The 16282-nt window shown below is 43.6% G+C and overlaps 1 protein-coding gene across 3 annotated transcripts; it reads right to left on the bottom strand.

The window, feature by feature from the left end:
- Positions 1-1026: 1026 nt before the first annotated feature.
- On the bottom strand, positions 1027-16149 carry LOC149330627 (uncharacterized). 3 transcript variants are annotated; one of them, XM_089561257.1, is made up of 4 exons: positions 13918-16149; positions 8961-9070; positions 5754-5935; positions 1027-2969 (listed from the first exon to the last, which is right to left on the bottom strand). In XM_089561257.1, the coding sequence occupies exons 2-4, from the start codon at positions 9042-9044 to the stop codon at positions 2462-2464; spliced, it is 774 nt and encodes a 257-aa protein (XP_089417383.1). In that variant the 5' UTR covers positions 9045-9070; positions 13918-16149; the 3' UTR covers positions 1027-2461. The 3 variants fall into 3 exon arrangements, with proteins under 3 accessions (XP_089417383.1, XP_089417384.1, XP_089417382.1); XM_089561258.1 differs by lacking the exon at positions 8961-9070; XM_089561256.1 differs by lacking the exon at positions 13918-16149 and having other exon boundaries at positions 8961-12049.
- Positions 16150-16282: the final 133 nt, after the last annotated feature.

Raw genomic sequence — 16282 nt, 5'->3', positions numbered from 1 at the left:
CAGAATGTTCAAAATGCATAGCATGCATTTAATATCATTTTCATTAAAGGATATACACGACATCCAAGACTTCCCTAGAAAGCACAATTATATGCAACATGTCAACAAAATTATTATTTTTTAATGCCATGAGCCCTTTAATTACCTGCTCAGGGAATATTTTAGTTCTATTCTCTAATTACTTCCCTTGAACTCATGCACCATTCTTCAACTACTGTTAATGGCAAACAGACTAAAAGTCTTTCATGGAATGGCTATTCTTCATAACTACAACCAAACATACAGAGATATGAGAAAGTAGAGTCAATATAGGCACTCATTGTTTCCATGCAAGCAATGTGAACGGACACAAGGATTCCACACTCAACTTAGCAAAAAACACAAACATATCACAGCAAATATGCTATCGCGCTACAAGGAAAACAATGTAATGATGCTCGCCACTAAAAACACCAAAGCAGTACTTTGTGAAAACCAACCACAATGCAGACAGGACAAAAGTAGAGAAAACAAAAACAGACAAGACTAAAACCCCTAAAAAAGAAACATTGCTACCAACTGTCTAGAAAACGGCTGCTTGTGGGATATATACTACAGTCAAATAACTGGAAATGCGCTCTTCGGTCAGGGCAAAGTTCATACCCACAGATTGTTTTCTGGTTAAAACTGCTACCGATTGTGTAGTTTCCCACTCCTTACAGACTAAAAGGCATTGCATATGATAAAAGGACTCGCAATAGTTAGCACCAACAGTGAGAAGATACATATAAGAACCAAGTAATTACACCAATAAAGCAATACAAAATGCAAAACAAATACCTTAAACTGTTAGAGAATCACTCAGACAGCATCTCGCATTGAATCTATGCGGTCTAATAAATGCCATGCTAAAACTTACATAAGCCCCCTTCCCTTACTGTAAGTGGCATTGTCAGGGAGTTTCCTCAGAAAAAGTAGTGCTCTGGTAAAACTGAAAACAAGCATGTCATTGATTTCTCACTGAATAAGTACAGAACTCACCATAAAAACAGACAGACATTTTTATTGACAATCAGTGACATTTCAGCAAACATAAATTTGCCAATGTTTATAAAAGACGAAAAGAGCGAAGTACATTCAGACTATAAACACATAATTGGAGACAAAATACCATTTCAAAGAGTATTCAATATGCCATCGCAGAAGGAAAAAGTTTGAGCTGCTTTTCAGACAAAGCTGTTCAGCTCTAATACAAAATAAGTACATTCTCTCCACACAGAAGGCTCTGAGAGCACAGCGCATCATAGTGGCCCCTTGTGAACTGACAGTGAACACCTCTGCAATAACCCAGAGGCCACAGTGCTTTCTCTTGGTTTCTTTTTTACATAAACAAGCACACACTTGGGTTATTTACATGGTACAGCAAAACCTCCTCAATTCGAACTTCAAGGGAGCGGAAAAAAAACCTTCAGACTTATCTGAAGGTTGAACTATCGGATGGCCCTTAATGAACTGCCAAGAATTTCTCGCGTGAGCAAATTTATTCTGCGAAAAAACGGGCATAGTCATTTGCTTTTGAGGATTGCTTTGAGAATTTGTACGCGGCATTGTGGCTCAATAGCCTTTACTCTACATGATGCATTTTACATCCACATTCAAAACCGTTGCAGCAACCCTTTAATGAGGTTTTACAATGCCACGCGAAGTGCCATAACAAGCTTGAGTACATCATCCCCACAACATTGATCAAATTTGTGCAGAGCCCTTTATGTAGTAAATTATGCTCCTAATAAGAGAGCAATTACTCGTTAGGTTATGGCTACGGTACAGCTTTCCTTTGTAGCCCGATCAATGCACGTTGGTTGATGCTAACGAGTAATTGCTCCCTTATTAAAAACTTACTCCATCTGATTCCCCTAAAACACATGGGCTAAATTGAGCTTCATAGCTTAATTACACACAGGTAGGAATGTGAAACGTGACCTCTTGAGCAAAATTTGACAGCTCACAGACATGTGCCATTTTCTTGGAACTGGAGCACACACGGGGGAAAGGAAATAATTCTTGACCTGCAAGCATGCCCTTATAATTTCTCGCACACATATTTTTAGTACTAGTGCAGACCCACTCATGTTCTATTTGTGGGATTTCCTTTTTTATTTTTTCAGGGAACTTTACAAGTAAAATTTGGCAAAACAGAATTTTTATAGAGCTTTAGGTAACTTCAGGAACCGAAATTGTCCGAGTTTTTCCAAACTGACGGAGTTTACAAGCTGCTGTGGGGAAAAAGATCTGAATTAGGGAATTTTGGGTCTAATTAAGGGAATTTTCGGTTACGGCACGAAATGTCAACATGTGCACTCGGTCATCCTGAGGTCAATAAGGTGATCATTGTATGAAACTACTGTTCGTTGAATGCATGTTATTTAGGGCTGAGTGGAGGATTAGTTCACAGAAACATTAGTATGTTCCTGAGCCTCCATCACCGATCGGTGCCATGCGGCTTCTCCTCCGACACCTGGGATTTGTGCCGTGCGCGGATGTGGCTCCTCAGATCGTACGAGTTGCTCACACCTTTGCCGCACTTGGGGCAGTGCAGCGGATACCGGCGACTGTGCACCACACTCTCATGGCGCCTGACATGGCCGCTCTCTCTGAACTTCTTCCCGCACTGCGAGCAGGCATAAGGCTTTGCATCGGTGTGCGTCAGCATGTGCCTCTTCAGGACGGTAATGTAGAGGCACTTCTTCCCACAGTCGGGACACGGGAACAAGCCTTCGCCATTGTCCGAGTGCAGTCTGCGGTGGCGCGTGAAGTAATACGAATCGGAGAAGTGGCGGCCGCAGTCGGCGCACTTGTACGGCTTCTCCCCCTTGTGGGCCAACAGGTGCTTGGCGAGACCGGCCGCCTGTTTAAAGACCTTGGCACAGATTTCGCACACGAACGACTCCCGGCCGGTGTGTGTCTTCTCGTGCCTGTTGATGTGGTCCCTGAGAGGGCAGGGATGAAAGGAAGAAGTGGGATCATTTTAGGAGCAGTTAACCACATCGTACTGTTCTATAAAAATGGCTGAGGCTTAGCTAAGGTTAAGCCTTGTCAGATGCGAAGCATATTGATGGCTAGGCTTGGTAATACATGGCTTTCCTTGGTTGAACACTTGGTCATTTTAATACAACCACTAGAAGCCTTTGTCGTGGGGGAAGACAACACCATGGCTACAGCGGAACGCCGACTAACCCCAAGACGCGCGTTGGGTGGGCGCCTGGATTGCCACGGAAGCCGCGTCCGCCTGCCCGGTGGAGCGAGCGTTTCACCTACACCGAGTGTGAACGCGCGCTCGAAATGCGCGGGAATGCCGCTCGAGGACATTCCGGCGTCTGTGCGATGGCATCGTTCTCCCTCTCCCAGCGCGTGACGGCGATCTGTCGTGACGTCATCGTGTCACGTGGTTGGTCGCGTACAGCTCCGAGCGACGGCGCGAGGTGGGGGACCTGTTTCTCATCTGTCATGACGTCATCGTGTCACGTGGTGTGACGTCATCGTGTCACGTGGTTGGACGCGTACAGCCACGGTGACGGCGTGGGGCATAGCTCTAGCAATATGCTTCGCATAAAAACTAGCTGTATCACAGAGAAAGGAGTTTTAATAAGAGGAAAAGGAGGAGAGGTCGGCCGGTGGTAACATGGCCCTGGCCTGCTACTCCACACAGGGGAAAGGGAAGGGGAGGAAAGGGAAAGTGCAATGAAGGCTGATGATGGCATGATACAATGAGTTTCATGGGTGATGTCCACACACACAGACACTGGCTGGCACTCACAACCCGGTGAGGAGACGCATGTGCAGTTCATGTCTTGAACACACACACTCACACATCATTAACACATGCTGGAGTAGGGGCTCCATAAAAACACAAATGTAAACCATGTAAACCAGGTATGTAAACCATAGGTAGTGCGCAGGCGGTCACATCTGTATCATAATGCCTAGTATGATATGGGATATGGGCTTTAACATTACAAAGATGAACGTAGGCTATAAAAGATGCTGTAGTGGAGGGCCAGGCTGATTTCGAACACCTGGAATTTTTTAATAGGACAGTGGGGAAAACTCCATCCTATCACTGTTCTTGGTAAAAATTGGTTCTCCGGCTCTTTCTCGCTATGTTGACATTTGTCCGGCAGCAAAAGACTCATTTATAGGTGAGAAAATTGGATTTAAAAATTTTTCTGTCAGTCAATTCAAACTCATGAAGTCCTTACTGAAAAGGACGGGTTAGCAACATTTTGAAGCGAAATGGCAGTGTAGGGTAGCCTCCGAGATCTGTGCTAAAAAAATTGGTGCCAATGCACACATTTTACTAGTGAAATCAGCCAGCATACCTCGGCACCATAAGAGGTGACTCACTCACACTCACGTCCACTCGCATTCACGTCCACTCACTGACACTCACACTCATATTTACTCGTACTCACAACCACTCACTCACACTCGCACTCACAACCACTTATTCCCACTCACACTCAAGTCCGCTCACTCTCATCCACTCACTCACACTCATGACCACTCACATCCACAATCACTGATTCACGCTCACACTCATGTCCACTCGCACCCACAACCACTCATTCACAAACATCCCCACTCACGCTCACAGACGTGAGGGCAAGTGAGGTGATAAGAGTGCACTCATGAGTGAGTGTGTCGACCTATGTCAGCCAGTGCCAGCGACACTTGTATTTTTATTTCTGCTCTTTTCTATCTTATGCAAGCTCAGTTTTCGGTTAGAGTTTTCGGTTTGAACTACTGATGCAGGCCAACCTCTATTTATCCTTAACGTCCGTTTAACGAGCACTGACAATGCACAGCACACGGACATTTTTGCATTTCAACTCTGCTGAAATGACATCGCTGTGGCTCGGATTCGATTTTGCATTCTTGGACCTAGCAGCCAAACTTCACGGTCCCTAAGCCACCACGGAAGGTGTACCATAACACCTGCCATGCAGCAAAGTGTGTGACATGTACACAGCGAGTGCCCCAAAAAATAAACAGCCATGGTGGATAAGAAGTGCACATCACTTTAAATTCTCGCAGCAAACACTGAGCAAGAGGTGTTCTCGCCTCTTGGAGAGAAGCACTGACACATCCTTTACAGGACTAATCATTCACAAGCTGTTGCATGCAGTTGTCCATATTGCCACGTATCATTGTAGTGTTTGTTCGTTCACGCTCAAGGCTGCAGGAAAGGGTTGTTATCACTTTTGTTCGCGACGCGAGAAGCGACCAGACTAATCTCGATTGATCGCAGCCATGAAAGGCTGCATCTAGGTTTTTACAGATTACTGTAGATGATCTTGTCCTGTTATCTGGAAGTTTCCTTGCCGGCTTTAAATTGAGCTATGCCGCGAGCAGCAGAGATTCTTAGTTCGACGATTGACGAGCACGTTTGTTGCTTACGCCGCCGCCGAGTGATTCAGTTCTTTTGCGGGCGCAAGTCAGCCCAAATAAAGAGCTTCGTTTCCAAGTCTTGTTGGTGAATTCCTGACCGCTGGACTGCCGTCACTACAACGTGACAATATCACTTCACTCAACAGAGAGGGGAAAGAGGTAGCGTTCTGGAACATCCTTCCATCCTGTTGAAACTACTACCACAATACCACAATCACCACAATACCACAATCACTGCAGCCCTATTTGAGCATCGAAATTCTGAAAAAGCCACGTTTCTCTGTGCGCGCCTACGGTTAGGAGTAAGCGCTCGGACTTGGGCTTACTTTTTATTGCTGGAGTATGGACAATAGGTACAGCAGAACTTCCCCTGCGGCCCCTGAGGGTGCTCGCGTTGACGGTGCGTCTCCAAGAGGGCTTGCGTGGAGAACTGCAGGTTGCATGCCTTGCAGGATACACCGCCGTCAGCCTCTGAGAGCAAACAGGGCAGAGAACCAAGGTCTCTGCCCTGTAACGACCAGAGCCCTGTAACGACCAGAGCTTTCAGCACAACCTTCTCTCTTGTTTATCACCCAACTTGAGTGCATGACTATAGATGAAGCCCGTCACTCTCTATTCTACTACCTTGTTCCTCATTTCACATCTTGCAACCCTGCTTGTAAGTATTCCACAGCCGCAGCCGTAATAATGCGGAGCTCCTTACCCCGTGTTTAGAGATAAGTTATACATGTGCTACGAAACGCTGCAGGTGCGCTTGTATTGCTTATAAACCTGAGAAACCTTTTTTTTTTTTTTTTTGACAGAAAGCATTACAAAAGCATTAAAGGTGCACTGAAGAGGAATCTGAACTTGTCTTTTTGCCGCGGGAACTCAATCTACACGTTCCTAGCATTCTTAGAAACTGCTACTTATTGCCCTGTGTGGCCGATTTCCCTAATTAAATCGGATTAACGTCCGGCTCCCGCCCTTTTTTTTTAATTCTGCCTCGTACGGTGGGCGGAGTCGACCAACGCGTGGAGTGCCTTTGACCCAGTCCCGTGGCGGCTTGCCGCTCTGCCATCGGCGGAGTAATACGCAGTAGTCCGTAGTAGCAAATAGTCCGCGCGTATTTTTATTTCTGCGGGCTTATTTTGCGGCTATATTATCTGCGAATGAAACTATTTATTCATGGAAAGCTAAGAAACAAAATAAAGCGAAAGCAAAGCCTCCACGGAGCTGGCTGAAAGGAACTTCACGCGTTGGTCGACTCCGCCCATTGTACGAGGTAGAATTAAAAAAAAAGGGCGGGAGCCGGACGTTAATTCGATTTAATTAGGGAAATCGGCCATACAGGGCAATAAGTTGCAGTTTCTAAGAATGCTAGGAACGTGTAGATCGAGTTCCCGCGGCAAAAAGACAAGTTCAGAATCCTCTTCAGTGCACCTTTAAAAGCAGGCTCCCTATTATTTTCACTGCGCTTGTACATCTACAGGATGTCTGTGCTCGTAAGAATAACTGGATATCTGTACTCGTAAGATAACTGAATGCAGGCCAGGACATCCCTGTGCTCCTAAATGTGCTCAAAGCACACTTTAGCTGAAGGTAAAAAAAAAAGCAAAGATTTACCTCGACTGCTTGACGACAATGTGGGATGAAACGTATGTATTGTTAAAGTAAACTTCCGAGACTTGACAATGACATTTTTGCGATTAATTGGCACCTTCACAATGCACACAAGTTTTGTACACTTTTGATTAAGTAATATGCTACATCCCTGAACTTTTTCTTAGCACTGGTTTGCAATAAAAGATGTTATAGGCTTTCAATGCGAAAATGTGTTTGCAAGAACTTTTTCAGCTGTGTTACAAGTGCTTCAAATTGTGGTTTCATGAACAACTCCGACTTTACCGTCTATTCCTCTGCATCAATCAGCAATCGTTTTGCTGCATAAATGCTGTAAACAGGTAAAAAAATTTCTAATCGTTCACGGAATAGCAATTCTTCATGCATACAAGCATGCAAGGATACAGAACTGAATGGAGAGAGATATGCAGAAAAAATAGTCAATATGTGCATCACTAGTGTACTTATACCCATGTATTCCTGACCAGAGGTCCCTGAAACAGTTTTACTTTGGGACCTCTTACTGTACTAACTTTTTTATGCACTTTTGATTATTTGTATTTCGTTTTAATAAACCTAAACCTAAACACACTGAATATGCACAGGCAAGGTAGGTACCTGTGGTGTTGGCCGTCTTAGTAATGCCTCAAATACCACTCGCTATCCGTTCCAAAGTCTCTGAGGAACTCGAACAATTAGAGAAGCAAGATATTATTGAACAATACAACAGTAGCGAATAGATGGCACCAAAGTGTGGAGTAGAAATTTGTCACAGTGATAGAAATAAAACCCTGTAATGCTGGCCATCAAAGTCAACAGCAAAATGGTCTTTCACAAATTTTTTTCCATAGCATTTTAGCCTTGCACATAAAAAACTATGCTGACGTGGCTGTGACAAAATTAAATAAAATGGATCAAAAACAGTACCTCACCCAAGTTTCTAAAAGGCATTTCATGACATGATACATGCAACAGCAAAAAAAAAAAAAAAAAAACAGCACAGTAGTCGAAGCAGCATTTAAAGCACGTCTTTATGGGTCAAAAACACTCTTTAAAACTGTAGCCAACTGCAATATCTCTCACTTCCAAACAACAGACACTGAACCAATACAAAGCAAGTTTCTTTTGCACTATAACAGGGCTGCATAGAACAAGCTCATCACAATAAATGCAGTACATGCTTTTAGTATGTGCTGCGCTTCAAATTTCAGGAAGCCCCAGTTCTCTATTCCAAGTGCTCTTGCTACAAATTTTCCTTCATAACATGGGAAGTAAGTTGCCACCAATGCAAGATTGACTTTTTTTTTCCTGGGTCTTGACTACCACACTTAGCACGACAGTAGAAACAGATGCTTCTATCAATTACAATCACCCAAAAATATATCAACACTTCAATCACCCATTTAAGCACATGATCCTTGTTACACTCACAAAATACAAACGTAGAGTCCCTTGTACACTAGAATGCTCGCGACACAGAACTAAAGACTCCATGATAATGACCTACACTTCAAAGCTACAGATTCATGGAATCAAATACACAAAAAATTGCTTCCCAAAGCTAGGCATGTCACAGCCCATTCCCTTCTCTCAGGATTAAACCCTACACTATGGCATCCTCAGAAGAGCTGCACGTACACGTAAAAAAAAAAATTCCTTGATTTAAACAAGCATGCCCTTACAGTCGCTTGCATACCTTATACTTAAGCCAATGAAGCAGTCATGCTTACTTGCACATGCTCATGGTGTTACTTGACAGCGGAAAACAAAGCAAAGACACAAACAACTAGCTGGGTACATTGCCTTCCATTGAAAGCATGGGTATCGAAGATCACCATCCACACATACATGCAGCTGTAACACGTCATGCAGTCACAATTACACGGTGCTCCCCAAAAGTGAAACAACCGCTGCACAAATTTTGCACACACAAAAAGAGTCATAACAAGTTCCAGGTTCCGCAGCACCACAAATCTTGCAAAAACTTGGCTTGGGAGAGCTTTCGTTGCAGTCATAGTCTTCGAAACTTAGCACTTTCCACCTGCAAAATATTGAAGCATTTACCACACAGAGTGGCTTGAAGTTTCAGCCCAGAGAAGGAGCTCGCACGGACTGAATTCACGAAGTGTGAACTCTGCACAGTCACTGGTCACAGCAAAAACCACTGCGGAGGGTGACCTGCAGAGACAGTCACGGTCTCAAAGGAGTGCTACTGAAGCCGTTGTGAAGTCGTGATGCAACTATGTGACCTCTGAAATTCCAGAGTACTGCTGCGGTCAGGCAAGCTATACACAAGAAGCACACCATTAGTAAAAGCATACAAAAAACAATTTTTCTACACATATGATAAAAAGAATGGTTATGGCTGCATTAAAACTAGCTCGAAGTCCACACAGATGAAACCAGTGCCAGTGAATGTCAAAATAAGATATGTTTCCTGGAATATGGTAGCGAAAATGTTCTAAGTGCATGTTCTCCAATGGATACCTAAAGCCGAAAATGACTAGTTTCTCGGCTAGTCGGACCCCTGAAGACACACAGAGAGGATGGCGATTTAGTTTTATCGAAATTTCACATACACTTAGCAACGTGCAATCGCACAGTCAACACATGCACAGAATACATTGCCATCGGATCCAATACGCTGCACTGTTCTGCTTTTATCCTATGCAACATAAGCTATATTTTACTGGTTCCTTTTTAGATCTGATGACAATGACCACTCTGCATAAGAACGACTCTTTTGACTCTTATGAGAACGACGCTTTCAGTTTGCACTCGAGACATGCCATTTAATCCAGGTAACGTAATTTTTTTGTGTGTGTGATTTTCTTCAAAGCATTCACGACAAGGTACAAAACACAATATAACAGCGGTTGACTAGGCTTTGAAATCCCTACCCGACAATCACCTGCAGTTCATATGAGCTTTTGCTTGTGTAGGATGAAAGGCACTCATTCTCACTGATATTTTTCCTAGCAAACATTCCATTTTTTGTTACTCATTTGATCTGCGGCCCTCATCAACAAGCCCTCACGTGTACTACAAGATGGGCGGGCAACACACAGTGCTGGACTAGTTCCTGATTCCATCGTTCACAGCACTGGAAGACAATAAGCGCAAAAAGAATTAAACAAAATGGCACTGATTTTATTCCCACTTTTCTTTTTTTCTCAGGAGGTGCCCTTCCTTCCATAATCTATGTACCAGTACTGTGCACAAAACAACAGTCCGAGTGACACCGTGAAAACCAAGTGAACACAAAAAGCAGGTGAGTTACTTATGATACGCATTTGTGCGAAATGCATTGATTCATGTTAGAGGTGTATATAACAAACAAGCCCACATCAAGACCCTCCTTATGCAGGAAACGCATAGCCAGGATGTACAAAGAGCACGACACAATTAAGGGTGAAAGAAAAGACAGCCCACATGAGCTCCAATGCACCACAAGATGGAATACAACAACAAAAAAGTCAGATCTTGTTCAAGAACAACAACAATTAAACTGCTAAAAGTTGAGAGTGCTGGATTTGCTGAGGAGTAACAGACACACTTAAGACCCCAAATAAAACAGAAATGAAAAGTGAAGGAGGGCTGATTAACACAGCGACGTCTGGTCTCCCAGGCAGTCGACATGCTCAGCCTGTAAATTACGGCCGAATAAAGGTCTACTACTACTACTATATGCCAAAATATTTCGCCTAACATAAAAAAAATTGATACTGGAATCGACGGCCGGATATAAAACAACAGTAAAACCAATGGGCAGAGCGTGAAGTTAAAACTGCAAGCAAGTAAATTATAAACTGTGGTGTTTAACATCAGAAAAAGACACATGAGCTAAGTGGAGGGCAGCAGCTTAATTCTCCATAGACAAGGGAAGCATGTCCCATTTGCTTCAGGTGCTAGCAAATAATAACAGTGCACCTTCGTACCATATTTTTGCTTGCCGAATAATACTCCATTATGAAATTATTCAATGCGCTATTATTTTTCGTTAATGGGCCTCCTTGATGTTCTGTGTTTTTCCAAGCACCGCATGTACAGTACGGTCCACTTTTAAAGGGAACATGCCATCGTGTGACCTCCACGCTTCGCAGAGCGCTGCCGCCGAGAACTTGTGGGAATTGTCGGCACAAGACGCCTGCGCAGTAAGCACGGTGGCTGGTCTTTCCGCGCATACGCCTCATGCCGCCTATTCTTGCCACGTCTAGGCAGTAGGGCTTCATGAAGCACGGAGGGCACGCGATCGCATGTTCCCTTTAACAGTGGACCGTACTGTACATGCGGACGAGACCAATCATGGCAGAAAAAAAATTTTTGAAAAATTGAGCTTCAGAGCTTTTTCCATCTATCAACTGCCACACAGTACTTCTAGAAGCAATCTTCAGTTCTAATGCAAGTTGTCTTATACATCTAAAATACTGAGGTACGAATATGTAACACATCTGAGGTCTTTTTACGAAGTCACTGGTGCAACTGTGTAGCCCTTTCTTCTACAAAACCAGTGGTCGAAGCAGTTTGAAATTGATGTCATTCAATTTTGAGAGTCATTTCACCATTAGAATGCATGCAAGACATGCACAGCGCTTGCACCTTATCAAAGATCAATTCAGACCACCTGGGGTGCTGTTACGACAGAGCATCCATCCCACCGCTGTCACCCCAGCTGTGACGTCGGGGTCATTGTGGTATTGAGGCAGTGTTTCCCAAGAGTCAGAACGACTTTCATGCAGGGGCAGGTCAGCAAGACGGTGGAGCAAACTACAATGCCTTAACATACAGTATTTACAGCATAACCATGCAAACATTCAACACAAGGGCCGACAGCGTTACGGCTTCTTGAGACTGTACTTGCCCGGTGACGAATGGCGAAGGCCCGGTTGCTGTAAATCTCTCTCCTTTCCCCTTCCGATTTTCGGCCAGGACCTCTGACGCAACGATGACCAACGGTTGCATCAGCCGCACCACCGTTGTGGTGAGGCGCCCGCTAGAAAGGCGACTCACCGCAACGGTGGTGCGGCTGATCCCCAAGAAAGGCGACTCATCAGACTGCTTCACTGTTAGCGCCGGGCCCAGGTAGTACCGGGCATGTCCAGGCATGTTGCTGGCACTTGTAGAGCAGCAAGCCGAGCTCGCGCTGCGCTACACTGAACTACAGCTGCGCCGATCAGCTTGGCACCTGGCTTCAACAGGATGCCCTGGCACAACAATGCTCCGGCACAACAGTGCACTGACATCGCACAGCACACAAGGACATTTTTGTTTTGCCGCCACCGAAATCACTTCTTTCAGTAAAATACAAAAGCTGCCTTCCTTGTCCACGGTCTGCTCAAACAGCAAGTTCTACAGCAACTTCGGCTACCCTATCACCGCAACACTTTCTAATCTCACTGGCCGACCTGACGCTCTACCACGCCTTGCTACTTTTACCTTCCCTAAACATACCTAGCTACCACAGGGGACCATCAATTATCACGTAAGGGAGAAATCATTTTCTTCCCAATAGGCAACAGTCTTTTCAAAGAGTAACTTCCTGCTTATAGCCTCGCACTGCATCAGGATGTAAATGCCTTTTGCAATACATTTATCGGCTTCAGCCAACTGAAGTTGCCTGTCTCAAATGATTAATGCGTTCTAATGACAAAGAGACTATTTTAACTAAAAACAGCTTTATTAGCTAGAAAAGCCTAAAAACTGAAATACAGGTCTCACTGCCACCCCCTATTTTAAAAACAAATAGGAATGACATAAACACTTTTTTTCTGTAAGCAAATCTCCGAAGCTAGGTCACATCACGGCCTAATGGAATCCAGCCAGCAATCACGAAGTCCGTAATCATTGTCCCGGGTTAAAATCATGAGGTAGGAAAAAAATTATTCCATATTTGCAACTTCAAATTTCTCAGCCATAAACCTGTCTTTTGCAGCTGAACAAACACAAAGTCGCAAATAGCCAACTAATTTTTACTAAAAGCAAAAATTAGGCATAGCAACACTTAAAGAGTGCCAAATATAATTCAAGAATTGAATACAGTTCTAATAGTAAAATGCATTACTGGTAGCCCACAAAAAAAAAGAGTAAAAAAGACACCTGCCCTGATACTGCCACACATGGCAGTTCCAGTAATATTGTGCATGCTGTTACTACCACGCTTCACTTTGCAGATTTAACAACAGTGGTGTGAAACACTAATACCATCAATATAATGCAAGTTTCTCCGATTAACAGCTTTCCACTTTGAAAACGAGGGACATAATATGTGTGACGCCTAGTTATGCAACCCTCCTAAATAAACAAAATGCTCAGATGTTTACTTTACAGTGCCTTTACAATAAAGCGTTTACTCTAACATAATGATGTGTTCAGTTCTTCAGTCAAGTGGTACAGCCAGTCAGCAAACCTATCTTCTTTGCATGATCATGCGCCAAACATATGGTATAATTTCTTTCAAAAATTGGGCGTTCTCGGTGACAGTTCTTGTCCGGACAAGGACTCCAAAGAGCCCAACAAATCAAAGACCTCAGCTTTCTTCTCAGGCCTGAGAAGAAGGCTGAGGTGCATCACAAAATGAGTCAAAGCACAGGGTAAGAATTTTTAGAGTTAAAAGTTTTTGTGATATTATAATTTTCTTAAGATCGCCGCTTCTTCCAGGAAACTAAGAACAGATGAAATATCTGTTTAAGAATTAAGTATATCCTAAACGTAAACGGGGTTGAAGGGAATGTGTTCATCTTAAAATACAGTAAAATATTTTTTCCTCAGCTGTTCCAGTTCTGTGCACGAAAATAAAACGTGATTTACAGTGAGCTCACCTCCATATTTCTCACATAGAGGTTTGTCTTGCTTTAAGAATTAAGTAAGAATGCATAAATGCCTACTTACTTCCAAACTTGCCGGTGCAAACGCCCGTGCCGTCCGTGTTAGCTGCGACATCCACACCGCACCATCGCACCACATTTTTGAACAATTCAACCTCCGCGCTAATTCAACAAAGCAGCCAACATCGCTTCCGCGGCATTCTAGCGGAGCGCGTAGCGGCACGTTAAAGACACCTTAACCATTGCGCATAATAAAAAATGGTATGCTTTCGCTACAGTAGTGAAACAGGAGAAAAAATAAAGCGTGACTGAGGAACAAAATATAGCTTTTTCTTGCTCCACACGAGACTACAAACCACAACACCCGAACACCTCTCTCCTGTGAGCTATGGATCGCTTTGGCTTGGCTTCACATAGCTTCACAGTCGCACTCGCACGTTGTTTTCAGGCATTCAAAACTCAAACATTCAAATTTCATCGTCTCGCAAATCTTTGTGTTGAAGCCACGAAAGTCAATGCAAACTTAAGAAGTTTTATTTATTAGATGTTAAACGAAATAACAGTGTAAGCAGCAGTCTAAGCAGCACAGGACTTCCCTTCTCCATGGGGACGGCACAAACCTCCGCACCCCAACTCCCAAACTCCATGGATACATCAGTGCCATTCATGCTAAATTAGTGGTTTTTTAGGAAAGGAAATGGTACAGTAACTGTCTCACTGCTCGGTGGACACCTCAACCGCGCCCTGAGGAAAGGGCCAGGGACCTCAATCGGGCGCGAGGGATGACATGGATAGATGGAGGAAGCAGGGGATGATGATAATCCTCGCGGTTTACTTTTCCTGGGCGAGGAGCAGAGGCCAGGGATGCGTTGGCCTACACGTTTCTTCTGCAGTTATTTAGCTGTTGTCATTTATGTTTGTTTGCTTTCTGTCATGCCAGCTTTCTGGCTGTAACTTCCTGACACAAATCTGATTGCCCTATTCTGAATTTTTTTGCCTCACATAAAAGCTCAGATGTATGTGGATCCCACATCCATACTCAAGTACTGATTGCACATGACTAAAATACATCTGCATTTATAACTTACATGGTAAACGACTGAAATTCCAGCGCAAGAAGCTGAAAAGCAATGCTGCTTTATTCCGATAAAAGTCACTGCTTATTCCATTGCAAGTCAGATGTAAAAAAAAAGTGACTAGGTATAGATACTTAAATTCCATGCTTGTGTTCGGCATTAAAGTTTGATTTTTTTTTTTCATTCCTGCATATCTTCTATTCACCTGACACTTATAGGTAATCCATGTAGAAACATGAACAATTTTGTACTAGTCATCATGAAACCAGCGAGGCAGGAAAAAGCATCTGTAATTACACGCTGTTCCATCCACAATGAACTGTTATCAACTTAATCACTTTACATACTTCTGCAGGAAAAAGAACGTGGGTGGAACATCCCAAGAGCAGTTTTCCTTTTCCCATCTACCAATTCATTTTCCATAGTGAGCCCATCATTTTCCTAGCTCTCAAAATCAAAGCCGGGGAGTCGCAAAGGTGCTTGGAATGTGTAAGCAATTCCCCTTAGCTATATATTGCCTGCAAAAGAGTTAATGACTTCATTTGAAAATGTTTACAGCTAAGTTAAAACTGGCTTGAAGCTTAAATACTCGAAATAAGATTGAATGAATGTCAAACCAAGAAAAGTTTTCTGGGGTTTGATACTGAGAGTGTTCTGTTGCACAATTTTCTGCAATGACCAACATGTGCAAACATGTGCATGCGAATCTTGGCTAGTGATTGTTGGAGTATGGGCAGTACATACAGCAGTACTTTTCTCTTACCCCCTGGAGTGCTCACAACTGTGCGCACAATTCACAATTCAATTCACAATTCAAAGAACAATTCACAAGAGTGAACTGCAAGTCACGTGCCTCACAGGAGAAGAACGAACGTGAGATGGGCCCCACTTTCTTCAGCCTCTGAGCTACGGCAACGGCTGTCCACTCTTCTGGTTTTGGGGGCACTTGTGTGTAGTGTAACCAAACCTTGAGAGTGCTTACCAGTGCCACCCTCATCCATAGCGTCAGACGTAAAGCTAAATTTACTTCCTTTTCTTCAAAAATTTGCGAATGTTATTATCGCAAACTGATTTGAGGCTGACAAGTTTAGTTAGTCGTGGCTTTACGCTGCTCACTTCAAAATGTTGTCGAGTCTTGGAGGAGGCACTTATAAGCTCCATTCAAACTGCACAGCAGAGCAAATTTTCTCTTCGGTATTCTGCCTCAAAAATCAAAATTGTCTTGAGCAATGTTCCAAAATACATTGACGCTGGTGCATCCGTCCACAACTGCAATCTAAAGCAGTCGTTACCTAGCAGAACCAGACCATGAGACCCCGGTAAGCTGGCAAAGCATCTCCGATTAATAAGCAG

Source organism: Amblyomma mixtum, chromosome 9 (assembly GCF_055824585.1).
Source record: "Amblyomma mixtum isolate Tamu chromosome 9, ASM5582458v1, whole genome shotgun sequence".
In the NCBI taxonomy this organism is placed as follows: domain Eukaryota; kingdom Metazoa; phylum Arthropoda; class Arachnida; order Ixodida; family Ixodidae; genus Amblyomma; species Amblyomma mixtum.
This window is presented reverse-complemented; position numbering and strand designations above follow the sequence as displayed.

What these genes read in the sequence shown, in the direction of transcription:
- LOC149330627 (XM_089561257.1), bottom strand. Translation starts at nt 9,044, where the DNA reads ATGACTGCAACGAAAGCTCTCCCAAGCCAAGTTTTTGCAAGATTTGTG. An exon ending in AACTTGTTATGACTCTTTTT is followed by an intron (nt 5,936 to 8,960) that starts GTGTGTGCAAAA and finishes TGGTCGTTACAG; the next exon opens with GGCAGAGACCTTGGTTCTCT. An exon ending in CCATACTCCAGCAATAAAAA is followed by an intron (nt 2,970 to 5,753) that starts GTAAGCCCAAGT and finishes CTGCCCTCTCAG; the next exon opens with GGACCACATCAACAGGCACG.